Genomic DNA, 24,957 nt, shown 5'->3' with positions numbered 1-24,957 from the left:
TAACTGTGTAAATATACCTAATCGTTTTATTTTTTTCGGAACTTATCTTATGTTTTGATTCTTATAAAACTAATTGCTAGATACTTTGTAATTTCACTTTGAATTCGAAAAACTTGTTTTAATTTCATCTCTTAACCCATTGCACATTTTGTGGATGAATTGAAAAAACAAGGGAAAAAGAGATGATATAATTAGACTAAAATTATTTCTGGAAAAAATTTTCTTGGGGAAAATTTATGAAAAATAATTCAAATGATTAAGAAATAGAAACGTCTAGATCTTTTTTTTTTTTTTTTTTTTTGTTGAAGTTATGTTTTTTTAAAGGGTTTTTATGTTTTTAAATACTTAAGCTTATTTTTGTGAAATTATACTTTTGTTGTTTATAAAAAGAGCGATAAATTGGGGAAAAAATTAAAAATTGGAGGTTTATCTATGTAATTAACCTATACCATTTCTATGTATGGGTAAATATCGTATCTATTAGTCGATGACCACAGTATTGGCGACTGGTAAATATCGCCGATGATACTGAGATGAACGCCGACGACCAATAAATATCGTATTTAATGATAGTTAATAATAAATACCATGATGTTACATGTAACTCAATGTTCCCAACATTTTTCAACAATCATAAAAATCATAAACAAAATTCAAAAAAAAAAATCATACATAAAAGTCATAGAAATCCACCAAATCAACAAAAATTACTTTGCAAAAAGTCCAACAACCAAAAAATACAAACACAGAGTTTGAGAAGAATCGGTAGAATCGTTGCCACTAAATTCCAAACTCATATATGAAAAATTAAAATCCAAACTCAATCTAATAATATCAATAACAAACCTAAACCAAACTCAAATTTAACAATATTAACATAGATTTCTAAACTCGGAGCTAGTAATATCTAAAAACCAATCACAAACTAAACTTAAATTGAAATTGGCGATGACAACAGTCAGCTGAAGAGCTCCCCAAACATAAAACCCTAGCCTACTGAAATCTAGGCCACTGCCGCACGGAGAAGGAGATCGTAAGCGTAGTTTTGATTTCTAATGAGAAAATCGCGTGCGCTATACTGAGTTCCAAAGAAGAGATCGCTTCAATCAAAACACTGTAACGCTTACTCTTCATGGGGCCCACCTTGCGGTACCTTCAGCACAGTCGGGTCTTATACTGTTACTCATACATATTGTCTCCTTTAGGCACTTAGCGGTCCTTAGGGATTTCTTCGCGTCTCCCAACACTTGAACCCAAGACCTCTCTCCTTATAAGGTTATTAAGTCAAGTGTTGGTACCAGTCTTCGCAAGGGAGGTAACCAAGACTCCGCGAGGGAGATAAAAATATAATAAGTTAAATCACGGTATCATTGGGAACCCTAACTTCCTCTCACTTCGTGGTCACTATGTGTGGGCATAGGTGAGCTAGCTGCTTAAACTTCTGTATTGCATCCACCGCAAACAGATTTTCCTAGCGGAAATTATTAAACTCATCCTCTTGTGCTACCATGTTGTCTAGTCGAAGTACTTTTCATTAAACTCCTCGATGAGATCTTGCCAGGTCATCACATTGATGTCCTTCTTTAGTTCCGCCATCTGCCACCACCATCAAGCCTCCTTCTTATGCATGTAAGAGGCACACAAGACTTTCTCTTGGTTGTTCAACCTCATAAGGTTTAGGACCACTTAAAACCTCGGTTAGCCACTTGTAGACTTCTATAAACACTATCTCTCAACTCGAAATGATGGCTCTAGATTGTGACGGACATCACAACGACAACGTTACATGGACGAATTACGAACATAAATTGTGAAGCTTTGCATGTCGGAAATCCATGTGCGCTAGCATAATGGAACTGCGAAAGGAATGTTGCTGGAGATTCTCTCACTCGACGGCTATCGTAGGTCGTTGGAATCCGCCACTGTCGTTAGTTGTGGCTGCGTCTGATTTAAGGAAGGAGAGAGAGAGAGAGAGAGAGAGAGAGAGAGAGTAGAGAGGCGGTAGAGAGAAGTGTTTGGGAAGGAAATCAAAGAAAGAAGAAAACCCTAGTGACTAAAATTGTAAAGGAATAATTTATTTTAAAATGAATAAGAGAGATATGCTATAATTTATGAACATATAAAAAATATGCTATTTACTTCAAAATGTTAGGTGAAAAATGATATTTAGTGTATTTTTTTCCTTGAAAGAAAGATTGAAGGCGTATAGCTTATCTTTTTGTCACCCAAAGTAAAAAAATTCATATAGCCTATCTTTTTGTCACCCATTTATCTTTGCGCATTTAATTACTCATGGTCCACCAAATTACAATCCATAATTTTTCCCCAACCGTGACTTTATTACGGGGATAAAGCCCATTCACGTCACGAAATAGAATGATGAGCTTAGGCCTTTAAAAAAGCATCATACCAAAATGGGTATCAACACCAATTAAAAAGAAATGTATAACTTTAAATGTTCCATAAATATTAGAAAATACTAGAGATGTCAATTGTGCTGGTCCGACCTATTATTTATTTTGACGTGTTGGGTCAGCTCATTTAATTTTTGTATCTTCAAGCTCGACCTTAACGTACTTTTACTGCTATTTACTTCAAATATTTTAAGGTATGTTATTTACTTAATTTAATTATAAAAATATGTTATTTACTATAATTTTTATAATCGTCCAAGGGTAATATTTACAATATCTTAAAATTTGGAAAGTAAAACTGAACACAAACTGTTATTCGAAAAAAAAAATAAGGAAAAATTTTTAGAAAAATTTTTTAATTCCAAGAAACTTTGCAAAATTAGCATAAACTTTTTTTTACCTTATTATAAAAATTTTCCATCGAGAAAGTGAGAAAAGGAGAGAGTAGTCAGTCAGAATTTCAGGAGCACCTCTGAACGTGTTGCTAAACTTTTGTTCCTAAATATTGGTTACAACGCTCATATCGTTGTGTACTTTTTAATGGTAGTGGTTGTGTTTGGTGGTGTGGTTTGTTAGGGTAGGTATGCTTTTGTTTGGAGGATGGAATTTGGACAGCTTGGAGGCGTTTGCTGGCACATTCCTTGTCTGATGGTTGTAGTCTTTCGGAGTTTTGTTTTAAACAGTAGTGAGCTTTTTTTAGAGATGATGGTGTTGAGTCCGAACGTTGACGGTGGTAGTACGTGCATTTCACATTCTACTTTTTGAAGGCATCTCGTTGGCTTCGCCACTTATCCCTTGAAACTTTAATTCTATCATAATGATCATCTTGTCGACTCTACTTTCAATGAGGACCTGCGACAATCATACTTTAGGTTTTAGTTGTCTATGTTTTAGTTTGATAAAGGCGTTGATATTTTCATCATATAGTTTTAGTAATTTTATCATAATAATAGAGGTAGTTCTCCCACCATTTTGTGTTTGTTTTTGGTTCACTAGATTTAGGTTTTGACAAGTTAGAAGTTTCGCTAGCTATTAAGGGTGAACAAATTAACCGATAACCGAGCAGCACCAACGGGGCCGATTGAAAACAACCGAAAAAAAATCGTTGGAGAAAGGCAACCGATGACTTCGGTAGGTGAAACCGAACTGTGAAGTGCCATTACAGGTGGTCGACGGTTTTGAGATCTTTTTATTTGTTGATGACCAAAAATTGAAGCCTCTTTTCTTGCCTGATGTTTTCTCCAGTGCCGCCCTAACACATCGACACTTCTCTTTGCCTCGAAACCTTACTGGCAAAAGAGAAGAAGGTAAGTGCTTCATTTTCTTTTTTCTTTTTTTTTTTTTCATATTACATAAGTGTAACGATGTGTTTCACTTCCACACACAACTCACCGTTTCACTAACTCATATATATTATTTATAATATATATATATATTATACGATACTAAGTAAATTAAAAAAAGAAAACCCTATTAACGAGTTTCATTTCTTCTCTGTCTTCTATACCCAGCCACCACAGCACCATTTTTTCTTCTTCTTCAACAAACCAGTCGTCAGATTCCATAGCTGCCGTCTAAGCAGCAGCAGCCTCGATGGTAACCGATTGAACTGAATTGAAAAATTTCAATCACCACTACCTTAGTTTTCACCATATGTCAGTTGGTTATCAATTTCTATATAATGCAAAATTAATTACCTCAGTCGACGATTTTCATCGACCGTTGTACACCCCTACTAGCTATAGTCTAGACAGATTTAGTAATGGTCTTAGAGCTGCACGTTACATGCTCTTAATGGATTGAAAGTTTTCATTAATTATAGCGGTTTCAAAAAGAACTTTGCTCAAATTAATGTGGAGAAATTTTCTTGAGATTGGGTCTCGTTTTAGATCATTTTTTTCTGTACTTCATTAAAATATGTTGACGAAACCGATTTTTATGTTATATTTTATGTTGTATATTATAAAGCCATCCGCATTATTATTAGTCTCCGTGAGACTTTTTAATTGAAATTTTTTACCTTCTAAAAAAATTCTAAAATAGAAAAGCTGACCCAACGGTCCAAACTAAGCGCGAACATTAATGTGGCGCGGAACCAGGACACGCAAAACATGACCAAGGGAGCCCCCCCTACGCGCGCCGGTCCACTCTTGCAATTACAGCAAATCAGTGGGGGCATTCTCGTTATTTTACCCCACAAAGGCCAACCTCGACATCTTACGCGCGCAAAATGCCTCCTTCCCTATTCCTTCCCTCTCATAAGAAAAAAGCATTAAAAAGTTATTAAAAAAAAGCAAGACTAAAAATAAATGGAAAACGAAAGCTCTATTTTACTTTTCTATTTATTATATCTTTTCACAAAGAAATAATTTAATGCTAATTAATGAATGAGTAATATACTTGAATTTCCTTTTTTTTTAATGAAAATACAAAAATTACAGAAATTATTAACTATAATATTTTTTGAAAATATAGAGACCCGTTTAAAATGTATATTAAAATTATGATATTTAATTTTGACTTTTGGTTGAGGGATTCGTACTCCGATTCGAATTATGGTTCGTGATTTGTTACAGTATTTTTTCTTATAAAAAAATACACGTAAATTAAAAATAATTATAATCTCATGATTCTAATCCATGAACCAAACGTGTAATAAAATTAATATTTTGAGTTTACATAAGATTGTTAATTTATTTAAATATATAAAATAAAGGAGTCTTAAATAAAATTAACTTTTAACAATCACAATCCTAATAACACAACATTTTTGGTAAAAGAAATATTCTTCAAAAAACTTTTTTCTTTTTTTTTAAATTAAAATTTTATTTTTTTAATAAATAAAAAATAAAATACTCGTATAATAGTCTCTCCGTCGTCTTCGGCTTCCTGTCTGTACCTTCTCCAACCCATGAAAAGTAGAAAAACTGATGAACAAATAAATTAAAATAATATTATAAAAAAATGGAAATCCAAATCAAAATGGAAAATGAACCCTAACTACCTCTCTCTCTCTCTCGCTCTCTTCTTTCTCTCTCATCAGTCTTTTACTCTTACTCTCACTCTCACTCACTGAGAACCGCCATTTTCATCCACCACCAGAGCTCTCTTTCATCTTCTTATTCTTCTTCTTCTTCTTCTTCTTCGGAGGCACACCAAATGTGAGCCGTTGGATCTCGGTTCTGATCAAATCACAGCCGTTCGGTCCGCATTACATTCTACGATCACAGCCATTGACTGACCAAGCTCCATGTGAATCTGCTTTAGCTTCCCTTCCACGCTTCCTTTACTGGATCTCTCTCCCCCTAAGTAAAAATACTTTCTCTCTCTAGGTTTTCCTTTGGTTCGATCTTCTTTACTTGGCCGATTATTCCTTGCTTGGATCGCTGTCAAAAGCTTTTGCTTTTTTCCTTTTTTTTTTTCCTTCAAAATAATAAATAACTGTTTTTTCTATTATAGTATTTTGGATTTTTCGGATTGCGATTTTTTTTCAGATTTGTTTCACACGCCTTTTACCAAATATGACTTGGTTGTTTGTCATTGAAGTTTTTTTTTTTAAATTTTTTTTTAAATAAATGATTCTTTGTGTTGTTCAAGCTATTCTGTTTTGATCAAAGTTGCTTTTTCTAACTTCACTACTTACGCGCTCTTTCACTAATCAAAATTTCATGTCTTCCTTTTGTTCTTCAGCTTCCTGATCTTCTAAAGAAGTAAGCAAGTATTTTTCTTTTTATTTATTTTTCTTAGTATTTTTAATATATATTATATGGGTATTGTAGTTCTGGTAGTTATAAAGATTTATAATAATTGCTTATGGAATCTGAAAGAGAAGAGAAGTTTCAATATTTTTGTAAACTGTTGTTTTCAGTTCTTCAGCACTCCGTTATGTGGATTTTTTTTTTCTGGGAAATTTTCTTTCCTTTTTTTTTTGTTTATTATTATTTCCCTTTCAATATACAACATCTAATACAAACTGTTTTTATTATTTATTTATATTTATTATTATTATTTTTTTGAAGCAGATCTTGTGGACTACTGAAGTTCAAAGGATCAGACTTGAATCAGTAAAAAATGAGAGCTCTGGAGTTTGGGTTTTCAGTTCTGGTTTCGTTGGCTCTTCTGGTTGTTCTAGCAAAAGCAGAAGTTTACATAGTGACCATTGAAGGAGAGCCAATTATTAGTTACAAAGGGGATATTGATGGTTTTGAAGCCACTGCTGTGGAATCTGATGAAAAAATTGACACTTCAAGGTATTTGCAATTTCCCTTCTCCTATCAATCAAATAATTAAAAGTATATATTTTTCTTTTTATTTTTTTTTATTTTTTATTAGTGCTAAAAACATACGTACATAATATATACATATATGGACGTACATAATAGATACATATATGGACGAGTTTTCAATGGTCACGATTCCATCAGTGCATATATATATATATATATATGTATACATCATTTTCAAACAATGCTGGCCAGCCTCAAGTTGTCTTGGCCGTTTCTCATAGTGTCGACGGAGTTTGCCCATTTGGTTAGACTTGTTCTATTTCTTAGTAGGGTCAAGATTCTCAAGAAGAGTGGACTCTTTTGCTCACTTTTCTATTCTTATTTTTTAATTTTTGCCGAAATTGTGATAATGACATGATAAAAAATGACTTGGGGTTTTGGCGTTTGTTTGAAAGAGCTAAACAGTTTTTTGGCTCTTGTTGATGATTCTTGCCGACTATGATAGTAGAAGTAGGAGAAAAGTCCATTCTCTTTGGGTCATTTTAGTCATACTGTGAAAGTTTACTTGATCTGTAGGTCTCTACTTATGTTTACAACAGTGTATAGACTTAGATGGGCCATCACTTGAAAGAACTGAAGCCATAGGTAAAATTACTTGCAAGAGATTAGATTATGACTATGAAAATATGAAATGACAAACTAAAAGGTCAATATCGTGACTGTAAATTGGCCGCTTTGGCGCTATCTTTTTCGGCGTTCTCAATTCATTGTTGCTTGTATTATTTTTATTTTTTGCCCCTACATTATTGATTGTAGTCAGCGACATTTTTGAACATGGAAGTAGCGTACTTGATGTATAGAAAAAAGGAAATTTTGATTTCCATGGAATGAGTAAATAGTCCAGTTCATAATAAGAAAAACTTTGTTTCTACGTTTTTATGTGCTTTTCTTGTTATTGCCATCCTGGAAAAATAAATGTTGATATTCATGTAAGTGTGTAAACAGTTAACAAGCAACTCCATTTCTACATTTTATATTGATTTCTGCTGTTTTTATTTGCTTCTCTAATTATTGATCGGGTTGCTTTCTCCTTTTATAGTAACTATCATTATATCAGAAAAAGTTGCACATTGAAACCACCTCAGACTCGCTGATGCATTTCTCTCATCCCAAGTAGATGTGACGTTAATATATATATACGTTTTATCCTGGATTAAGATTTGGATTTCAACAAATAATATTTTGATTTCGAGATATAGAGTTTGACAACTAATATTTTACTTTGAGCCTTTCCTTCGCATATTTGGCTTCATTCAGCGACTTGGTCACCTCATATGCTCATCATCTTGAGATGAAACACGATATGCTTCTTGGCTTGCTCTTTGAGCGTGGGACCTACGAAAAGATCTATAGCTATCGACATCTTATAAATGGCTTTTCCGTTCATATTTCCCCTGAACAGGTGCAAGTTTGGATGCCTCTCTAACTGTTACAATTTTCTTTGTTGTTTTGACATTCATTTCTTCTCTTGCATTCTCATTCCCTTGCTTGATCCCCTTATATTGTAGGCAGAAACCTTAAGACATGCTCCGGGTGTGAAATCTGTGGAGAGAGACTGGAAGGTGCGGAGACTTACGACACACACCCCACAGTTTTTGGGGCTTCCAACTGGAGTGTGGCCAACAGGAGGCGGCTTTGACAGGGCTGGAGAGGATATTGTGATAGGATTCGTGGACTCTGGGATATACCCACACCATCCAAGCTTTGCTGCACACAATACTGAACCATATGGACCTGTTCCAAAATACAGAGGAAAATGTGAAATTAATCCAGATACTAAGAAGAGCTTTTGCAATGGGAAAATAATTGGTGCCCAACATTTTGCCAAAGCTGCTAGAGCATCCGGCTCATTTAATCCAGCGATTGATTTTGCATCTCCTTTTGATGGTGATGGACATGGAAGGTTCGATTCCATACTTCCATGTTAATTCCATGCTTCAGTAAATTGCATTGAATATTTGCATGATGTAATACACGTAGAGAACTCTTGCAGAGACAGAAACAAATTCAATACGCCCCTATCATACACAGATGAATATGATAAAAGCCTTTGGTGTTTGAGAATCCAAGTAGTAAGCTTAATGGCAGCTATAATACCCAGTAACTTGCATGATTAGTGTTTACTTAGTATAGTTTTTGATAGGAATATAGTGCAAGTGCCAATCTCATTGTTCAATCTTGGTAACTATGCTTGGATGATTATTGTTATATTACAGTTTTGAATAGAATTTAATTCAATGTAAGTGTAGTGTCATAGTTCTTAAAATCATATGTATCTATGATAATGTAACCACAAGGAGTTGATTGCTAGGGCCAATTATGCTCTCACAATATCTTTGGTTTAATTCCTTATGGCAGTGCACTTGGTGAATAACCACAAGTTTCTTGCTTCTCAGAGTTTGTAGGTTTGGCAGGGGCTTCATTTGAAATCCAAGCTCAAGGGGAACGTATAGGAAATTGAAAAAGAAAAAAATATTAGAACTTGTACCATATTTAGAATTTAAACATAGATTTATTTATTTAATTTTTTTTTGGAGGGAGTAGAATTTTCTTCTTCTTACTGTTTCTAGTGCTCTCTCCCAATCGTGGTTGGAGTTTTTGTATCGGAGGCTATATCCATCATCCTCACATCTTTTGTTTTTTTATATATTATACCTTTTGGATACCAGTCATACAGCGGCTATTGCAGCTGGAAATAATGGGATTCCTGTCCGAATGCATGGTCATGAATTTGGAAAGGCGAGTGGGATGGCTCCACGTGCCAGGTTAGGAGTATTAACCTTCACTTAATGCTGGAATCGTTCATTTTTAAGTTTTCATTTTTGTTTTATAAGAGTGTTTTTAATTGTTTATGTTCAGGATTGCGGTGTATAAAGCACTTTATAGGCTCTTTGGAGGGTTTGTTGCAGATGTAGTAGCTGCAATTGATCAGGTATGTATGAATGCAAGAAAATAAACGAACTTTAGTATGTTGTCTCTTCCGCCACTGTGTGCTTGCTCTTTGTACATACACTTTTGTTTTATGTGAACAGATATAACCTATAGCCTGTAAATATTGCTCCTCCATGGTCCCATAATGATTATCTTTGTTGTCCCATGTAAATGTATGCAATAAATTATTATTTGGATCTTTCATTTTTTTCTCTTATTTTATTGACGTAAAAAAGAACATCTTCATGCGTGTTCTATATTCGACTCCCAAAAGAAGAAAAGGTTGACGAGTTTGTACTTGATACAACTTTTAGTTATTTTATGGTATAAAGCAGTAAATATGAAAACGCAAATTTGGTTGCTTGCACAAGTGCCTCATCTATTTGATGAAGATAATTTAACAGAAGCTTCTAGGTCTTTCCTGTGAGTGGTTATTACTTGGAAAAATGATCCTTAACTGAGAGAGTCTTATGGGCAGGCTGTATATGATGGAGTGGATATACTCAGCCTCTCTGTTGGGCCAAACAGTCCTCCAGCGACCACCAAGACAACTTTTCTGAATCCTTTTGATGCTACACTTCTTGCAGCCGTGAAGGCGGGTGTATTTGTTGCACAAGCAGCTGGCAATGGAGGTCCTTTCCAAAAAACTTTGGTTTCTTATAGCCCTTGGATAGCATCTGTAGCTGCTGCCGTTGATGACCGCAGATACAAAAACCATCTGACCCTTGGAAATGGAAAAATTTTAGCTGGACTTGGGCTGTCCCGTAAGTCTCTTAAAGCTTGAACATTTTTACTTAATTTGTCAAAAGTTGCGGAGAAGCATCTCGACATGAAAACTGTTGATTTTTATAAACACTGTTTCTCAATTTATGTATATGTATATACATATATATATATATATATATATATATAGATTATAACAAAGGCTTGATTGGAGACCATAATTACATACACATAAATACATAGTGTTTGTTCATATTGAGAGATTAGAATGAAAATTTTGTTCTGTTGGTTGTACAATCATTTTTTCTTTTCCTTTGGTTTAGCAGTTCAAGGATTTTTTCTTTTTGGTTCGTTTACCACTCTTGGATGCTGTCTCTGTTTCAAGTTCCAAACTTTTGCTTTAATAGACCCATGTGAATACACAAAATTCATTTACCACATTGGTCATTTTAATGAGATGGTTACCGTGGTTACTTTACCAGATTTGTTCCATCGTCCTGAAGTAACCTATGACAGTTGGTTCTCTAATGCTAGATGGATACATTTACTGTTACAAGTGTGGCCTCATATATATGTGTGTCTTTTATACTGTTGTTCCCACTACCTTTTTCAGCCTCGACGCATTTAAATCAAACATATACCTTGGTTTCCGCAAATGATGTCCTGCTCGATTCTTCAATAACGAAGTATAGCCCCTCGGACTGTCAGAGACCAGAACTTCTAAACAAGCACTTGGTTGAGGGGAACATTCTTCTTTGTGGCTATTCCTTCAATTTTGTTTCTGGTTCGGCATCAATAAAGAAAGTTTCAGAAACAACAAAGGCTCTTGGTGCTGCCGGCTTTGTTCTCTGTGTGGAAAATGTTTCTCCGGGAACAAAGTTTGACCCTGTTCCCGTTGGCGTTCCTGGGATTGTGATCACAGATGTCAGCAAGTCACAGGTATCTCTCTTGACCTCTTTCCTCCAATAAAGTGGTGTCAGAATACTAGATCCAGTATATTCTCCACTTGTTTATTTAATATAAGTCGGCATCTAGCTTAGATGCTAAGGCCAAATACTATCCTATCTTCTGATGTCAAAGCAGGATGTAAAGTAAAAACTATTACGTGTTTCTAGTCCTGGTCCATCTTGAATTGATTTTTGGCATCTCCTGAGCCTTCTTTCTTATAACTGCTTTGTAGCTTAGTACTTTTTCCTTGTGTGTAGTAATTTGCACGTAGATGTTCTCCTCTATCTTCTCCTTACATTTTTGTGCCTTCCCACCAGTCTTATGTTATAATTTTGGTGCTTTGCATCCATTTGTTTAGGATCTCATAGATTATTATAACGTCTCTACACCAAGAGATTGGACTGGAAGGGTGAAGAGTTTCCAAGCTAAAGGCAGCATTGGGGATGGTTTGATGCCGATACTCCATAAATCAGCACCGCAGGTGGCAATATTCTCTGCTCGAGGGCCAAACATCAAGGATTTCAGCTTCCAAGATGCTGATCTTCTCAAACCTGATATTCTAGCTCCGGGTTCTCTGATTTGGGCTGCTTGGTCTCCAAATGGAACGGATGAACCTAATTACGTTGGTAAAACAGATATCCTAGAAACTTTTCTAGTATTGTCAATTTTCCCATCTTCACGGCTAACATACTGAGTAGGCTGGCCTACTGTAAAAAGAAGCTAAAAAGAAACTTGAAATGAAAAGAGAGTAATAGGCAGGGAATTTAGTCTTTCTATGTCATTATTTGTGTCAAGCAACTGTTCGACATTTTTCTTTTCGGAAGAATACAACTCAAAATATGCTAGTATGTGCTTTTTAACAGGGGAGGGGTTTGCCATGATATCTGGCACTAGCATGGCCGCGCCGCATATCGCAGGGATAGCTGCTCTAATAAAGAAGAAGCATCCCACCTGGAGCCCTGCTGCCATCAAATCAGCCTTGATGACAACATCAACCACGATAGATAGAGCAGGAAGACCTATTCAAGCACAACAGTACTCTGAAACCGAAGCAATGAAGCTGGTCTCTGCAACACCTTTTGATTATGGAAGTGGCCATGTCAATCCACGAGCTGCGCTAGACCCTGGACTCATTTTTGATGCAGGTGTATTTTCGTGTGCTCCTTTCATAAACTTTTTCTATTAGGAGAAGTGCAAAACTACCATTTTATATTGGTCCTCTTTCTATTATTGACCTCTTAATTATAACTGTCCTTTTATCAGAATAGATCAACTTAAACAAATAAAAAATAAGAGGGGTAATACTGAATACTGGGGGGCAATATTGATTGCACACTAATTTTTGAGGGTCAATTTTGGAAAAATTTCTTTTATTTTAATTTTATTATTTTCTATTAATTGAAAGATTTCCTGTTGGCTTTAAGCATCAATCAACTTAGACCGGGGGATTTAACATTGTGCGAGGGAGAAAGAAAAAGTAAAACTGCTTTTGTGGCCTCATATAAATTTAGCATATAAATGTTGGTTCGACGTGGGGCCTAGCTGTTTACTTGCGTCGTATTATTGTCTCAACTTAGCTGTTAGCAACTTAGGCTCGCAAGGGATATTAACGTGAAACACAAGGGGAGCTGAACTATACATCAGTTTTCGTTTGTATGTCAATGAACTCTTTGTAGCTTGTTTCTTGGAACACAAGTTTCCTCAGGAGCTAGTATTTTACTCTGCAGTTGTGTTGATTCTAAACGATTTGTCTGGTATTTGGTTCTTTAGGTTATGAAGATTACTTGGGGTTCTTGTGCACGACACCCGGTATTGATGTGCACGAGATAAAGAACTACACAACCTCGCCCTGCAACTACAGCATTGGCCATCCGTGGAATCTCAACACCCCATCAATCACCATCGCTCATCTTGTGGGAACAAAAACTGTCATCCGAACAGTCACAAACGTGGCCGAGGAAGAAACCTATGTGATCAAAACCAGAATGGCTCCGGCAATTGCAATTGAAGCCAACCCTCCCGCAATGACTCTGAGACCGGGTTCGTCAAGGAAATTCACGGTAACTCTCACGGTTCGATCCGTGACCGGAACCTACAGTTTTGGTGAGGTTTTAATGAAGGGCAGTAGGGGTCACCAGGTAAGGATCCCAGTTGTAGCTATGGGATACCAACGGTAGTCTGGGCCTGTAACTTAAATCTTAAGGGTTTTGTGGTTGATATATTCTTTATATTCTGTGGGAATAAGATAATTGGCTAGATGTATTTGTCTGAAATATATGTAATCTGTAAAGATGACTTTTATAAGGGGGAGACGCCTAGTTTCTTCCACTTGAGTTTTGCTAATTTGTTCGGTAGTTTTGGCATACTCATTCATAATGAAGTTCTTGTTTGTCATTTCGTTTGTTTTCCTTTCTTTTCAACCCTCAGGAAAGAACAAAGAATACTTATTATGTGAGCACGTTGTAGATACCATAAATGAATGGATAATAATAACAATTTTTGGTATGTTTAATCAAAATTCAAGAGTTCATTTGAGTTCTGGAAATATGTGGAGATTGGCGCACAAATTTATTGTGTTTTAAAATTTTTCGAAGTGCCTGAAAAATTTGAAAGTACATGGAGAATTTGTTGTTTGTATGATTGCATAAACACGAGGTCATTTCAGTATTTTGAAAGTCACAAAGTGAATTCCTATATTTTGATTAGACACATTGAAAATTTTTGTCATTATTATTATTGTAAAGAATTGTCAAAGTGCCAAAGCATATGAAACTGAGCAAGAAATATGTCAGATTTGAATGTCATCACAAGCAGCGAATTTGATAGCTTAAAACAGAGAACAAACCAATGTGCAATAACCCATGGCATGGGGTACATATAATGTTGTGCACAACCAATTTGTTATGAATAAGCGTGTCATTCTCTTTTTTACTTTTGTAAATTTAACACGTGGACTATAATATGACATTTTCTATTTAAATAATAATATATTATATTAGTTGATTCTAAATGTAGTGAATGGAGAAAGTGATAAAAAAAAAGGTATCATAAACAGAATTCATAAGCTATTTAAGCTATTTTTAGAACCACCGAGTGGAGTGGCCTAATGATATTGATCTAATGTGCCAGGTCTATGGTCAGGTTTATTAAGTATTGAGTGGTCTTTTTTGAGGTCTTAAATATAAAAAAAATTCTCTAGTTTGGCTTTTACGATGGCATTTTAGCGCATCCACCGAAAAAGGGTCATCAAAGAGAGATTCATTTTCTTACTTCAAAAAAAAAAAGAAAGAGAGATTCATTTTTTTTTGAGAGCCTTTATGGTGAGATCCTTTAAAAAAAAAATTTATCGGCGTTACACTTTGTTTCAATCGTTGAATTAAGATTTTAATGCTCAGATCTGTACAAATTCGTATAAAAATTTACAGCGCGTTACACAGAATTACTCCATCTGCAGATCTAACCGGTCGAAACATGATGTTACACTAGTAAAAATTTTTAGAGGTCTCACCATAGAGAGAGCTCTTTCTTTTCCTCGTTTTCATTCACAGTTATAATTTTTTTTCAATTTTAAATAATTAACGACTATAAATAACATTTAAATATTAATTCTTGAGAATGTTTATATTCTCCCTCAGCAGTCAGCACCTTGCTTGTTGCACAACGAGAAACTTCTTAGCTGGAAAGCCTCAACTGTTGCCACCTTAAACAACTCGGGCTGGGCTAGTTTATCTGAGAATCGGCTACATCGTCCCAGGCTCCCAGGTTTCCTCTCCTTTTCTTCCCTATATTCTCTCTTTCCTTGCTCTTTTGTTGTAAAGTATACAGAAAAAACGTTGAAGAAAAATGAATGAAGAAAACTAAATGTTAGTTGATTTTGGGTTTTTCATTGCATCCATTTCAAACCCATCTGTTCTGACATTCCAACTTTCCTGCTCTCTTCTTATTTTCTTTGTTTCTCAGCTGCCAAACATTGACACCTTGTTAACGTGTCTTTCTGTGTTTTCCAAATGCTCGTTCGAGAATTCCTAAGAAATGGTTCTTGGGTAATTATTAATACCCATTTGAGGCTTACAGGGAAGGATTATTATTAATTATCATAACTGTGGAATCATTTTATACCCAGCAGATTATCACAGAGCATTGAACCTGTTTGACAAAATGTCTGAGAGAAAACTGTTGCTTGGTTTATTGTGTTTTAGCAGTTTCTTAGTACTATTTTCGACTTTAATTGTTTTTCACGTATGAATTTTTCATGCAGGATTCTGGAAAGTGTGTTTTGTGGATAACTATAAGAGAAGATGGGAGAGCAAACGTTTTATGAGAGAATGATTAGTCATCTCCGTGGAACTTGCAAGTATGTGCATCATCCATTTATGCTTATACTCTAGCTATATTTATGATTTTATATCCTGCATTTTGTGCTACAACAACAACAACAACAACAACAACAACAACAACAACAAGCCTTAATCTCAACTTAATTGGGGTCGGCTATATGGATTTCACTTTTCCACGCATCCTGCATTTTGAGTCTATCAAAGTATTAATCCTGTATTTTGGAATTTGGATGTTCTCGAAATCGCACCTCTGAATCTCAAGTTCATGTCAAATTTGTGCATTTTCTAGGTCAACAAATGATTTTTGGCCTTTGAATTGATGAACTTACCCTTTCTAGGTTATAGGTTTACCTGTAATGAAACACTAATTGATGAATTTACCCTTTGCAACTTAGCTTCAAAATATAATTTTTGTGATTTTTTCTCCGTTTGTTTAAACCATATGCCTGATGGGCGTTTTTGGTTACAAGATCATCTATAAGCTGCAAGGTTAAGTTTATCAATTCAATGGTAAAAAACGATTGACCTTGAAATCATACAAATTTGACGTGAAATTATTCAAAGATACAATATTGAGAACATCCAAAGTACATGGTTATATTTTTGATAAACTAAAAAATCGAGGTATAAAATAGAAAATAACCTAAAAATCTCTAGCATTTTCCGTTAATCGGTATGCGAGGAAAGCCATTTGTGTTAACAGTATATGTATTTGCATAGTCTTCTCTTGTGAATAAAGAAGCCTTTACAATATAAGTTTAAACCCTTGCTTCTGTTCCTATGTTAATGCAGTTGAGGTTAAGTTTGGGTGTGTAGGATGCAATGCTTTGAGATTTGTTATTTAAACAAAGGCTATTTTCGTTATTGGTTTCTAAGGACATGCACATGCCCTTGTCTCACTTTGGTTCTTGACATTTACTTTTAGATGTCTAGCTATCTTGAGATTTCTAAAATATAATAACTTTTGCCCTCTGTTAATAAACTGTGTATTTTGAAACAAAATTTAACACGGGGATGACACGTGAGGGTTTTAAAAGATATAACATGGTTTAAAAAAAACAAGTAGATTGGGAGAATCTAAAAGGAAAAAGGAAAACCAAATATGTTGGACATAAAAAACCAAATTGGGCATGCAGTCCTAAAATGGATTTCAAATTGTGCACGCAGTCCTAATATGGATTTTTTTTTTTCAAAAATAATTTTTTTAGATCTTGTTTTTATTTACCATTTTATCCCTCTTAAAGCTCTAACGTGCCATCCGCATGCTATATTTTGTCTCAGAATAGACAGTTTACTAAAAGAGGGGCCATAACTATATGTTTTAGATACATAGTTAGATCTCTAAAAGTGAATGTTGAGGGCCAAAGTGAGACAAGTGCATATACTCAAGGGTTATTGGTGAAAATAATGCTTTAAACAAATAAGGAAGTGTGTGTGTGTGTTGTCTTGTTTTCTTTCTGCTGACTTAGATTGCTAAGTGTAATAGTTGGGTTGATATGATGACATGAATGTGGTTCTCAGATGCAGACTTTACATATTCTTCTGTTACAGTCTTATTTAACCCTAGTTAATATTGATTTTGCAATGTTACCTATCTACCGTAGCTCTTCACACTTAACGAAATTCTCTATGATTTAAGGTATTATACTGGTTATCCAAAGGATCTTGGGCCATCCCAGGTTATTAATTTCACATCAGAACGTGACTTTGTCCGTCTTCTTCATGAAGGCTATCCAGTGGTTGTTGCTTTTACAATAAGGTGAATTGAAGTTCGGCATGATCCTTTCTCCGTTCTTAAGATGTAAATTGCTTTTGCGAGGTCGGACTACTAAGTCCTCAATCCACATAGTGCAGGTGTAGTCTCACCAAACATCTGGACAAAGTACTGGAGGAAGCTGCATCAGAGTTCTATCCACATGTAAAATTCATACGTGTAAGTTTTGTTTTTGAATTATGTCTTCATCAGGACTCTTGCAAACCTGAACTACATTCTTATTATTGTACGGCATTTATTGCACCATTATTAATGTCACGATATCTACACCATGTGATCCTGGAAGCGTCTAAAAAGTTTATATTAAGTGCATGCATCCAATGAATTTGTTTTGGGGTGGGATAGTTTTTTCAGAGCCTCCACTTATATATTTAAGGGTCTTTTATGCTTTTTCAGGTTGAATGTCCAAAATATCCCGGTTTCTGTATTTCACGACAAAAAACGGAGTATCCATTCATTGAAATATTTCATAGTCCGCAGCAAGTAAGAATGAACTTTTTCCTATTTCTCCTCAGCACTGTGCCTTATTAGTCCTATTGGCTGCCTGGGTCGGATGAAAAGTTGTGTTAGTAATTGAAAAGACTGGCACGTTTGTCTATGATGCGACCTTTCTTCTTGCACTTAGGAAATAAGAATCCATATATTACTGATATACAATCTGTAGTTTTCTGGTTGTGGTGGCACAAGTATTACCTCAATCTTTTGTCTGTCGTTATTGATAGTGAACTTAGAGCACTATGCCTTTATGGTCTGTCACCTTCGTTCATTAAAACCTCTTTACTACTAGGACGAGAGAGAACATGATTCTGTCAGCCAAAAAATAGAAGGCGAGTGTTTCTCTCTCCACATTATCCATTTTTTTTCACTCCCCCTTCTCTTATCACACCCTCTCATCAACCACGTAGACCAATTTAAGTTCCGGCCATGATATTCAAAGGGGAAACTCAAGACAATTCAAGTGTGGACCAGTATTGATTCCATCAGTTGTAATTCTCTCGTTCTCGTTGTAAAGTGGCTTCAAGAAACGATATGAAAGATGTCCTTTGATAAAGAGTGATAAGGATAGAAAGTGAGGGCCAAAATATTTCCTAAAGTTTTGCATTGAGCATTTGAAACAAGTCTAAAAAGTCACGAGATTACGAACCGAAACTTCTGTAGTGTACGTTGTGGCCAACTGCATTATATGGCTCTTGAGTATTCTTTTGTACTGATAAGAACAGAGTATTTTCTTCAACAAGAATGAATCAAGAAGAGTAAAATGTAATCTTTATTGAATATCGGAAAAGAATTACAACAGCAATCGACCTAGGAACTGCAATACCTCCCTTGCTCAGCCTCAGCCAAGACTTCCTGTACAAGACTCCAGTAATTTCCTACCTCTCTATTTCCAGCTTATTCCCTATTTATTCTAATCCAATAATCCCTTGTACAACCCCCCATCTTAGCCGACTATACAACACTCAGCCCTATACAACTCTCAGCTTCCTTACTACTTACCAACTAACCACTAACTCAACCCTGCAACCTCTTATTCCCTCTTGCCTTTCCTAACATAAACCTGCTTCAGCAAATGCTTATCAATTACTCCGCCCCCCAAAAGAGTCACCTTGTCCTCAAGGTGAAATTCAGGAAACTGCTGTTGGATGATATCGAAAAGCTCCCAAGAAGCCTCATAATCAGGCAAGTGACGCCATTGCAGCAAGACTTCCAACTGCCCAGTCACCGTAGAAAAATGAGTAGCCAACAACCTCTCCGGTTCCACGCGTACTCCATGTCAGCAATTAAAATAAGCTGAACCTCCTGGGCAGGAACATAAAGGCCAATGGCTTTCTTAAGCTGTGAAACATGGAAAACCGGATGAATTTTGGCAGCCGCGGGTAGTTGCAACCGATACGCCGCCCAAGGAGATAATGCCGCCATTTCTGAATAGCAAGCACCATGGCCATCAACTCACGCTTGTAAACGGACTTAGCCCTAGCCTGAGGAGACAAGACTTGGCTAAAATAAGCTATAGGCCGCTGTTGTTGCATCAAAATAGCGCCAACCCCAAAACCAGAAGCATCGGATTCAACAACAAACGATTGAGAAAAGTCCGGCAATGCGAGTACAAGCATTGTAGTCATGGCATGTTTCAACGTCCGAAAAGCAGATTCAGCCTCCTCCATCCAATTAAAACTGTCTTTCTTTAATTGTTGTGTCAATGGCCAAGAAAGATGACCATACCCCGTCACGAAACGCCGGTAATAACCGGTCAAACCCAGGAATCCGCATAACTCCTTAATAGAATGTGGAGTAGGCCAATCCAACATTGCTTGAATCTTGTTGGAGTCAGCTGAAACCCCATCCCGGGAAACAATGTGACCCAAATACTCCAACTGACTCTTCGTGAAAGTGCACTTTTTTTGATTAACATACAATTGGTTGTCTTCCAAAGCGGTCAAAAACCAAATCCAAGTGACCAACATGTTCTTCCAAGGATTTACTGTATATCAAGATGTCATAAAAAAAAACTAGCACAAATGTCCGCAAAAAAGGTTTTAGTACCTCATTCATCAGAGATTGGAATGTGGCTAGAGCATTAGTTAGCCCGAAAGGCATAACCAAAAATTCGTAATGGCCCTCATGAGTACGGAAAACGGTCTTAGGAATATCCTCCGCGCACATCCGGATTTGGTGATAACCCGATTTCAAATCGAATTTGGTAAAAATAGTAGCCCCAAACAATTCATCCAATAGCTCCTCGATCACCGGTATGGGAAACTTATCCGGAACGGTAGCCTTGTTGAGAGCACGATAATCAACGCAAAAGCGTCAACTGTCATCTTTTTTCTTGACCAAAAGCACAGGGCTAGAAAACGGGCTATTGCTTGGTTGTATGAGTCCAGCCGCTAGCATCTCTTGCACCAACTTTTCAATCTCATTTTTCTGAAAATGAGGATACTTGTAGGGCCTAACACTAATAGGAGCGGTGTCCGGTTGAAGAGTAATGCGATGATCACGCAAATGTTGAGGGGGAAGTCCATCTGGCATATTCAAAACCCTTGGATGATGCTGCAATAAGACACTGATCTGGGCAGGTAGTGGCCGGTCCGACTCCTTGTTCACATCCAGGGCTTGTAATTCCAAGTAAATCCCTTGTCCCTCATGCTTAATAGTCCGGAACATTGCTTTGAGAGAAACCATAGTAGTAGAGAGACTCGTATCGCCACGCAACGTAACCACTTCCTCTCGAATCCTGAACTTCATCAATTGGGACTTCCAATACACAACCATTGCATGCCTAGAATCACATCAACTCCTCCTAACTCCAATGGCAAGAAGTTTTCCACTATCGTTAATTGAGGTAAACTCAATGCCACCTCTTGACAAAGGCCCTTCCCCTTAACTGACTCTCCCGTGCCCACTTGTACTCCAAACCCGGCAGTGGGAAAAATTGGTATTGATAATTTCTCAACCAAACTTAAAGAAATAAAGTTGTGAGTTGCTCCGGAATCGATTAGAACAATTACCTCATTTTGAGCAATCAATCTGCGAAGCTTCATAGTCTTTGGTGTTGAAAGCCCAACCACGGAATTCAAGGACAACTCAATAAGCTCGGGCTGCCCCTCCTCCCAAACGGTCTTTGGCATGTCAGAATCTTCCACTTCACATTCCGTTGCATCGTCATCGCTAACCAACATGAGTCGGAGCTCCTTCCTCTTACAACGATGCCCAAAAGTAAACTTCTCATCGCACCTAAAACACAACCCTTTGTCCTTCTTCTCCTATAACTCAGAGTCTGACAACTTACGAAAAGGAAAGTCTCGCTTTTGGTTTACTGTTTTATCCAAAATGGCTGGAACTCGCTGTGGACACTAAACTCCCGTCATTGTCCTAGCAGGAAATGTAGTGAATTCAGCCCTTGGTCCACTAAAAGATTGTGGTCTTGTCATTCTCGCTTCCGAGACCTCCCGACGCAGCAACTCATTTTTCTCTTCGATCCTCTAGGCAATCTCCATAATTTAACTTAAACCCTCTGGTTTCAAGAGTCGCAATTCAGCCCGAACTTCCGCCTTTAACCCATTAACGAAATCCCTTCCAAAATTTCCTCCGGAACATCTTGGAGCAGAGCTGCAAACACCTCGAACTGCCTCTGATATTCCGCCACTGTTCCTTCTTGTCAGATCACTAAAAACTTCTCATAAAGGTTCCCTTAAGAGCGGAAACGCTGTAAAAGTGACAACTTGAAGTCTATCCAACCGTGAAAAGGTCGACGACCATTCTGCCATTGGAACCAAGATAAGGCGTCTCCCTCTAAAGCCACGCCAACAGTGATCAGCTTCTCCCTTTCCGAGCAGCGGTTGATGGAAAAGAACTGCTCCATTCAAAACACCGAGCCGTCGGGATCATCGCCGCTAAACAAAGGACACTCCACCTGCCGCCTGCGGTGAGAAGCCCACTCCTCATTCTCCGGCAACTCCCCAAGTACGCCTCTACTATCCCAGCCCTCCTTGAACTGTACTCCTCGAAATCCATCCACACCCAGACCACAATGACGATCGCGGAATCCAAGATTCTCAGACTCCTCGAAAACGCCATGCCCCTCTCCACGTCGTCCAGTCACGCTTTCCCCTTGACCACCCATCAGACCCTCTCTTTGGGTGTCGCGCACTTCTTCCCACCCTTCACGACGAAAAATTCGCGAATTCCTGGGATCCACCGGCCGATCTCCTCCCCGAGCACGCAACCCAGAAGATTCCGCCTGTAATGGCCCGTTCTGCAAAACCCTAGCATCCGACACTCGTTCCTCGTTCTGTGCGCGCAACCCAACGACTTCCGTCATACGCGACCCTAGTCGGAACTGCCTCGCGATCTTCCTCCACAACGGACATCGATGCCCCTGTCTTCTCGGGCGCTTTCGCCGGCGCAGCAAACAATTTCATCTGATCCTCCATTAACCGATGGAGCTCCGTAAAATTCTGGGTTAATTCTGCCCTAACCTTCCCGATCCCTTTCTCCATCTCTCCGATTCCTTTTTCCACCGAAACCCTAACTTCTTTAATCTCCTTCTCCACAGATTCAAACCGTTCTTTTGTTTTCCTACCCGCCATTATCGCCCAGAATTATTGCTCTGATACCAAAATGATAAGAACAGAGTATTTTCTTCAACAAGAATGAATCAAGAAGAGTAAAATGTAATCTTTATTGAATATCATAAAAGAATTACAACAGCAATCGACCTAGGAACTGCAATACCTCCCTTGCTCAGCCTCAGCCAAGACTTCCTGTACAAGACTCCAGTAATTTCCTACCTCTCTATTTCCAGCTTATTCCCTATTTATTCTAACCCAATAATCCCCTGTACAACCCCCCATCTTAGCCGACTATACAACTCTCAGCTTCCTAACTACTAACCAACTACCCACTAACTCAGCCCTGCAACCTCTTATTCCCTCTTGCCTTTCCTAACATAAGCCCTATACAACTCTCAGCTTCCTAACTACTAACCAACTAACCACTAACTCAGCCCTACAACCTCTTATTCCCTCTTGCCTTTCCTAACATAAACCTGCTTCAGAAAAGGCTTATCATGCACCTAACCGAAAGAATGTTAAAATCAGTCGAGCCTTATATATAGCATGCTTTGTAAAGAAGTATGGAGCTTTTTGGAGTTTGTTGATTTGTGGTATCTTATTGATGCAGGCATCTAACCAAGGAAGGGTTGTTGAACCAAATATTACAAAGTACTCGGTGAAGGTTATTCCTGTAAGTATTAAAGCTTTATAATTATCAGTTCTCTTTCATTTTCTTTTACCTTTCACGGTTATACATCATTATAGGTTAGATATAATTAGACCCCTTTCATCTTCATAGAGACTTTCTTGCTTGTTTGGTACCTTGGAAGCATCTTCTTACCTCTTTTAAGATAGGGCCAGTTTGTCAGAGCTTTCTGGAATCTGCGTTTGGCTTCCTAGGTCCAAAAATTGCTTCAAGACGTGTTTGGATGATTTGTCAGCATAACTTCTAGCCAAAACCACAAAATGTGGCTTTTCAAAAAAGTTCTTTTGAAGTAGATTTTGAAACTTGTACTACAGTTTCAATAAGACATTATAAACTTTACTATAACATTTTTATTGCTTATTAAAAAATTTAAAAACCATTTTGACCCATTGCGTCTCTTTTTAAAAATATGGTTCCAAACACTTATTGAAAAGCCATAGGGTGTGATTGGAATTGGTTTTTGATTGTTTTTTAAAACATTTCTGCATGTCTTTTATGGCATGAAAATGAAAACAGTCTGCAAACCACGTTTGTTTAGCAAATGTTTTGAAAACGAAAACGAAAACAAAAAATAGTGTGAGAATGGTTTTTGTGAAGGAATTAGAAAACTTGTTTTCCCTTTTCTGTTATCATTTTCTAGCACTTATAAATAATGTTATAATTTATGAATTAATAATTATAACCAAACACGATTTTACTTTTTTATTATATGCAAAACAATCTTTTAAAAACCTAATCAAACGCAATTTCAGAATTGGTTTCAGAATGATCCTAAAAACAATCTTATTTTTACTTTTATACTGAAAACAAAATCATTTTGAAAATATTACCAAACGGGCCCATAGCTTTTCCTTCTCTTTCTCTACTGACCAAAGTTACAAGTAAAAGCTCTGCTAAACGGGGCCATATTTTGATATGACATTTTCTGTCTCTATGCACAGTTCAACTATGATGTTAGTGCCTATGGATTTAGAGAGTTTTTCAAGCGCCATGGAATAAGGTCATCAGATCCGAAGTAAAAAGATTTTTTTTTAATTTTTTTATTGAGGAATTCAATTCAGCTTATTTGCTGTCTCAAGGGTTGATCACCTTGTAACTTTCTATAAATGTGAAAAAACCTTGGTTTTACATGTACTGGCTTCCTATCTAGGACAAACAGGATCAATTATTAAACATAGTTTTGTTTTGTTTGGGATGATGTGGTTCCTTTTAACAAGATTTATTGTTTAGTGATTTATGTATCTATCTCATTTGTTATATTTTTCTTGAATATATGAATGTCAAATTTGATCAATGGAAATCAATAAAATACATGCATGTATTGACAGGTTGATGTTTTTCTATTTTCTTTCTATTTTCAATAACCTGCCAATTAGATTGATCTGCCTGGACTTGGCATTGTACGCTACAATGCTAGAGCATTCATATTACAAAACAAAGTTATCCCATGGTACAGTATAGGAAAATTTATTTTTCTTGACTTTATCAATATCAGTGTCATTTTTTTAACAGAACTCAGGAGATGTTTGGTTCATGGATTATAATCATAAAATTAAAATAATTTTTGATTTACGTATATTTTTTGTAAGAGAAAATATTGTAACGAACTATGAATCATGATTCGAATCGGGCTATGAATCCTCCAACTAAACAACCCTTTAATTATAGTAATACTCTCTCGACTTTTAAATTTTTAAAAAATAAGCCTTCTAAAATGAAAGAAATAGTTTGAGCCACTTAAATATCCATGAAATTAAGACGTCATCCCAAACATCATACAACCA

The 24,957-nt window shown here is 36.7% G+C and overlaps 2 protein-coding genes across 5 annotated transcripts; both read left to right on the top strand.

Moving 5' to 3' along the window:
• The first annotated feature begins 5,423 nt into the window (after positions 1-5,423).
• On the top strand, positions 5,424-13,696 carry LOC21399881 (subtilisin-like protease SBT2.5). 3 transcript variants are annotated; one of them, XM_024168380.1, is made up of 12 exons: positions 5,424-5,723; positions 6,105-6,124; positions 6,437-6,664; positions 7,958-8,102; positions 8,209-8,603; positions 9,370-9,465; positions 9,560-9,632; positions 10,110-10,395; positions 10,968-11,293; positions 11,661-11,928; positions 12,166-12,447; positions 13,073-13,696. In XM_024168380.1, the coding sequence occupies exons 3-12, from the start codon at positions 6,486-6,488 to the stop codon at positions 13,477-13,479; spliced, it is 2,457 nt and encodes an 818-aa protein (XP_024024148.1). In that variant the 5' UTR covers positions 5,424-5,723; positions 6,105-6,124; positions 6,437-6,485; the 3' UTR covers positions 13,480-13,696. The 3 variants fall into 3 exon arrangements, with proteins under 3 accessions (XP_024024148.1, XP_024024155.1, XP_024024160.1); XM_024168387.1 differs by lacking the exon at positions 6,105-6,124; XM_024168392.1 differs by lacking the exon at positions 6,105-6,124 and having other exon boundaries at positions 6,434-6,664.
• A 1,283-nt stretch (positions 13,697-14,979) lies between these two features.
• On the top strand, positions 14,980-24,333 carry LOC112092415. 2 transcript variants are annotated; one of them, XM_024168533.1, is made up of 8 exons: positions 14,980-15,064; positions 15,263-15,345; positions 15,561-15,656; positions 17,279-17,398; positions 17,494-17,572; positions 17,810-17,896; positions 23,096-23,158; positions 24,115-24,333. In XM_024168533.1, exons 3-8 carry the CDS (start codon positions 15,601-15,603, stop codon positions 24,190-24,192), a joined length of 483 nt encoding a protein of 160 aa, XP_024024301.1. In that variant the 5' UTR covers positions 14,980-15,064; positions 15,263-15,345; positions 15,561-15,600; the 3' UTR covers positions 24,193-24,333. The 2 variants fall into 2 exon arrangements, with proteins under 2 accessions (XP_024024301.1, XP_024024294.1); XM_024168526.1 differs by lacking the exon at positions 15,263-15,345.
• The last annotated feature ends 624 nt before the right edge of the window (positions 24,334-24,957 follow it).

This window comes from Morus notabilis, unplaced genomic scaffold (assembly GCF_000414095.1).
Source record: "Morus notabilis unplaced genomic scaffold, ASM41409v2 Scaffold193, whole genome shotgun sequence".
Taxonomy (NCBI): domain Eukaryota; kingdom Viridiplantae; phylum Streptophyta; class Magnoliopsida; order Rosales; family Moraceae; genus Morus; species Morus notabilis.
Note: the sequence above shows the minus strand (reverse complement) of the source record. Positions and strands in the feature narration are given on the sequence as shown.

Coding starts and splice junctions, on each gene's coding strand:
- LOC21399881 (XM_024168387.1), top strand. CDS start 6,486: ATGAGAGCTCTGGAGTTTGGGTTTTCAGTTCTGGTTTCGTTGGCTCTT. Junction 8,604..9,369: donor GATGGTGATGGACATGGAAG/GTTCGATTCCAT, acceptor TTTGGATACCAG/TCATACAGCGGCTATTGCAG. Junction 12,448..13,072: donor TGGACTCATTTTTGATGCAG/GTGTATTTTCGT, acceptor TTGGTTCTTTAG/GTTATGAAGATTACTTGGGG.
- LOC112092415 (XM_024168526.1), top strand. CDS start 15,601: ATGGGAGAGCAAACGTTTTATGAGAGAATGATTAGTCATCTCCGTGGA. Junction 15,657..17,278: donor CATCTCCGTGGAACTTGCAA/GTATGTGCATCA, acceptor CTATGATTTAAG/GTATTATACTGGTTATCCAA. Junction 17,897..23,095: donor TATTTCATAGTCCGCAGCAA/GTAAGAATGAAC, acceptor TTATTGATGCAG/GCATCTAACCAAGGAAGGGT.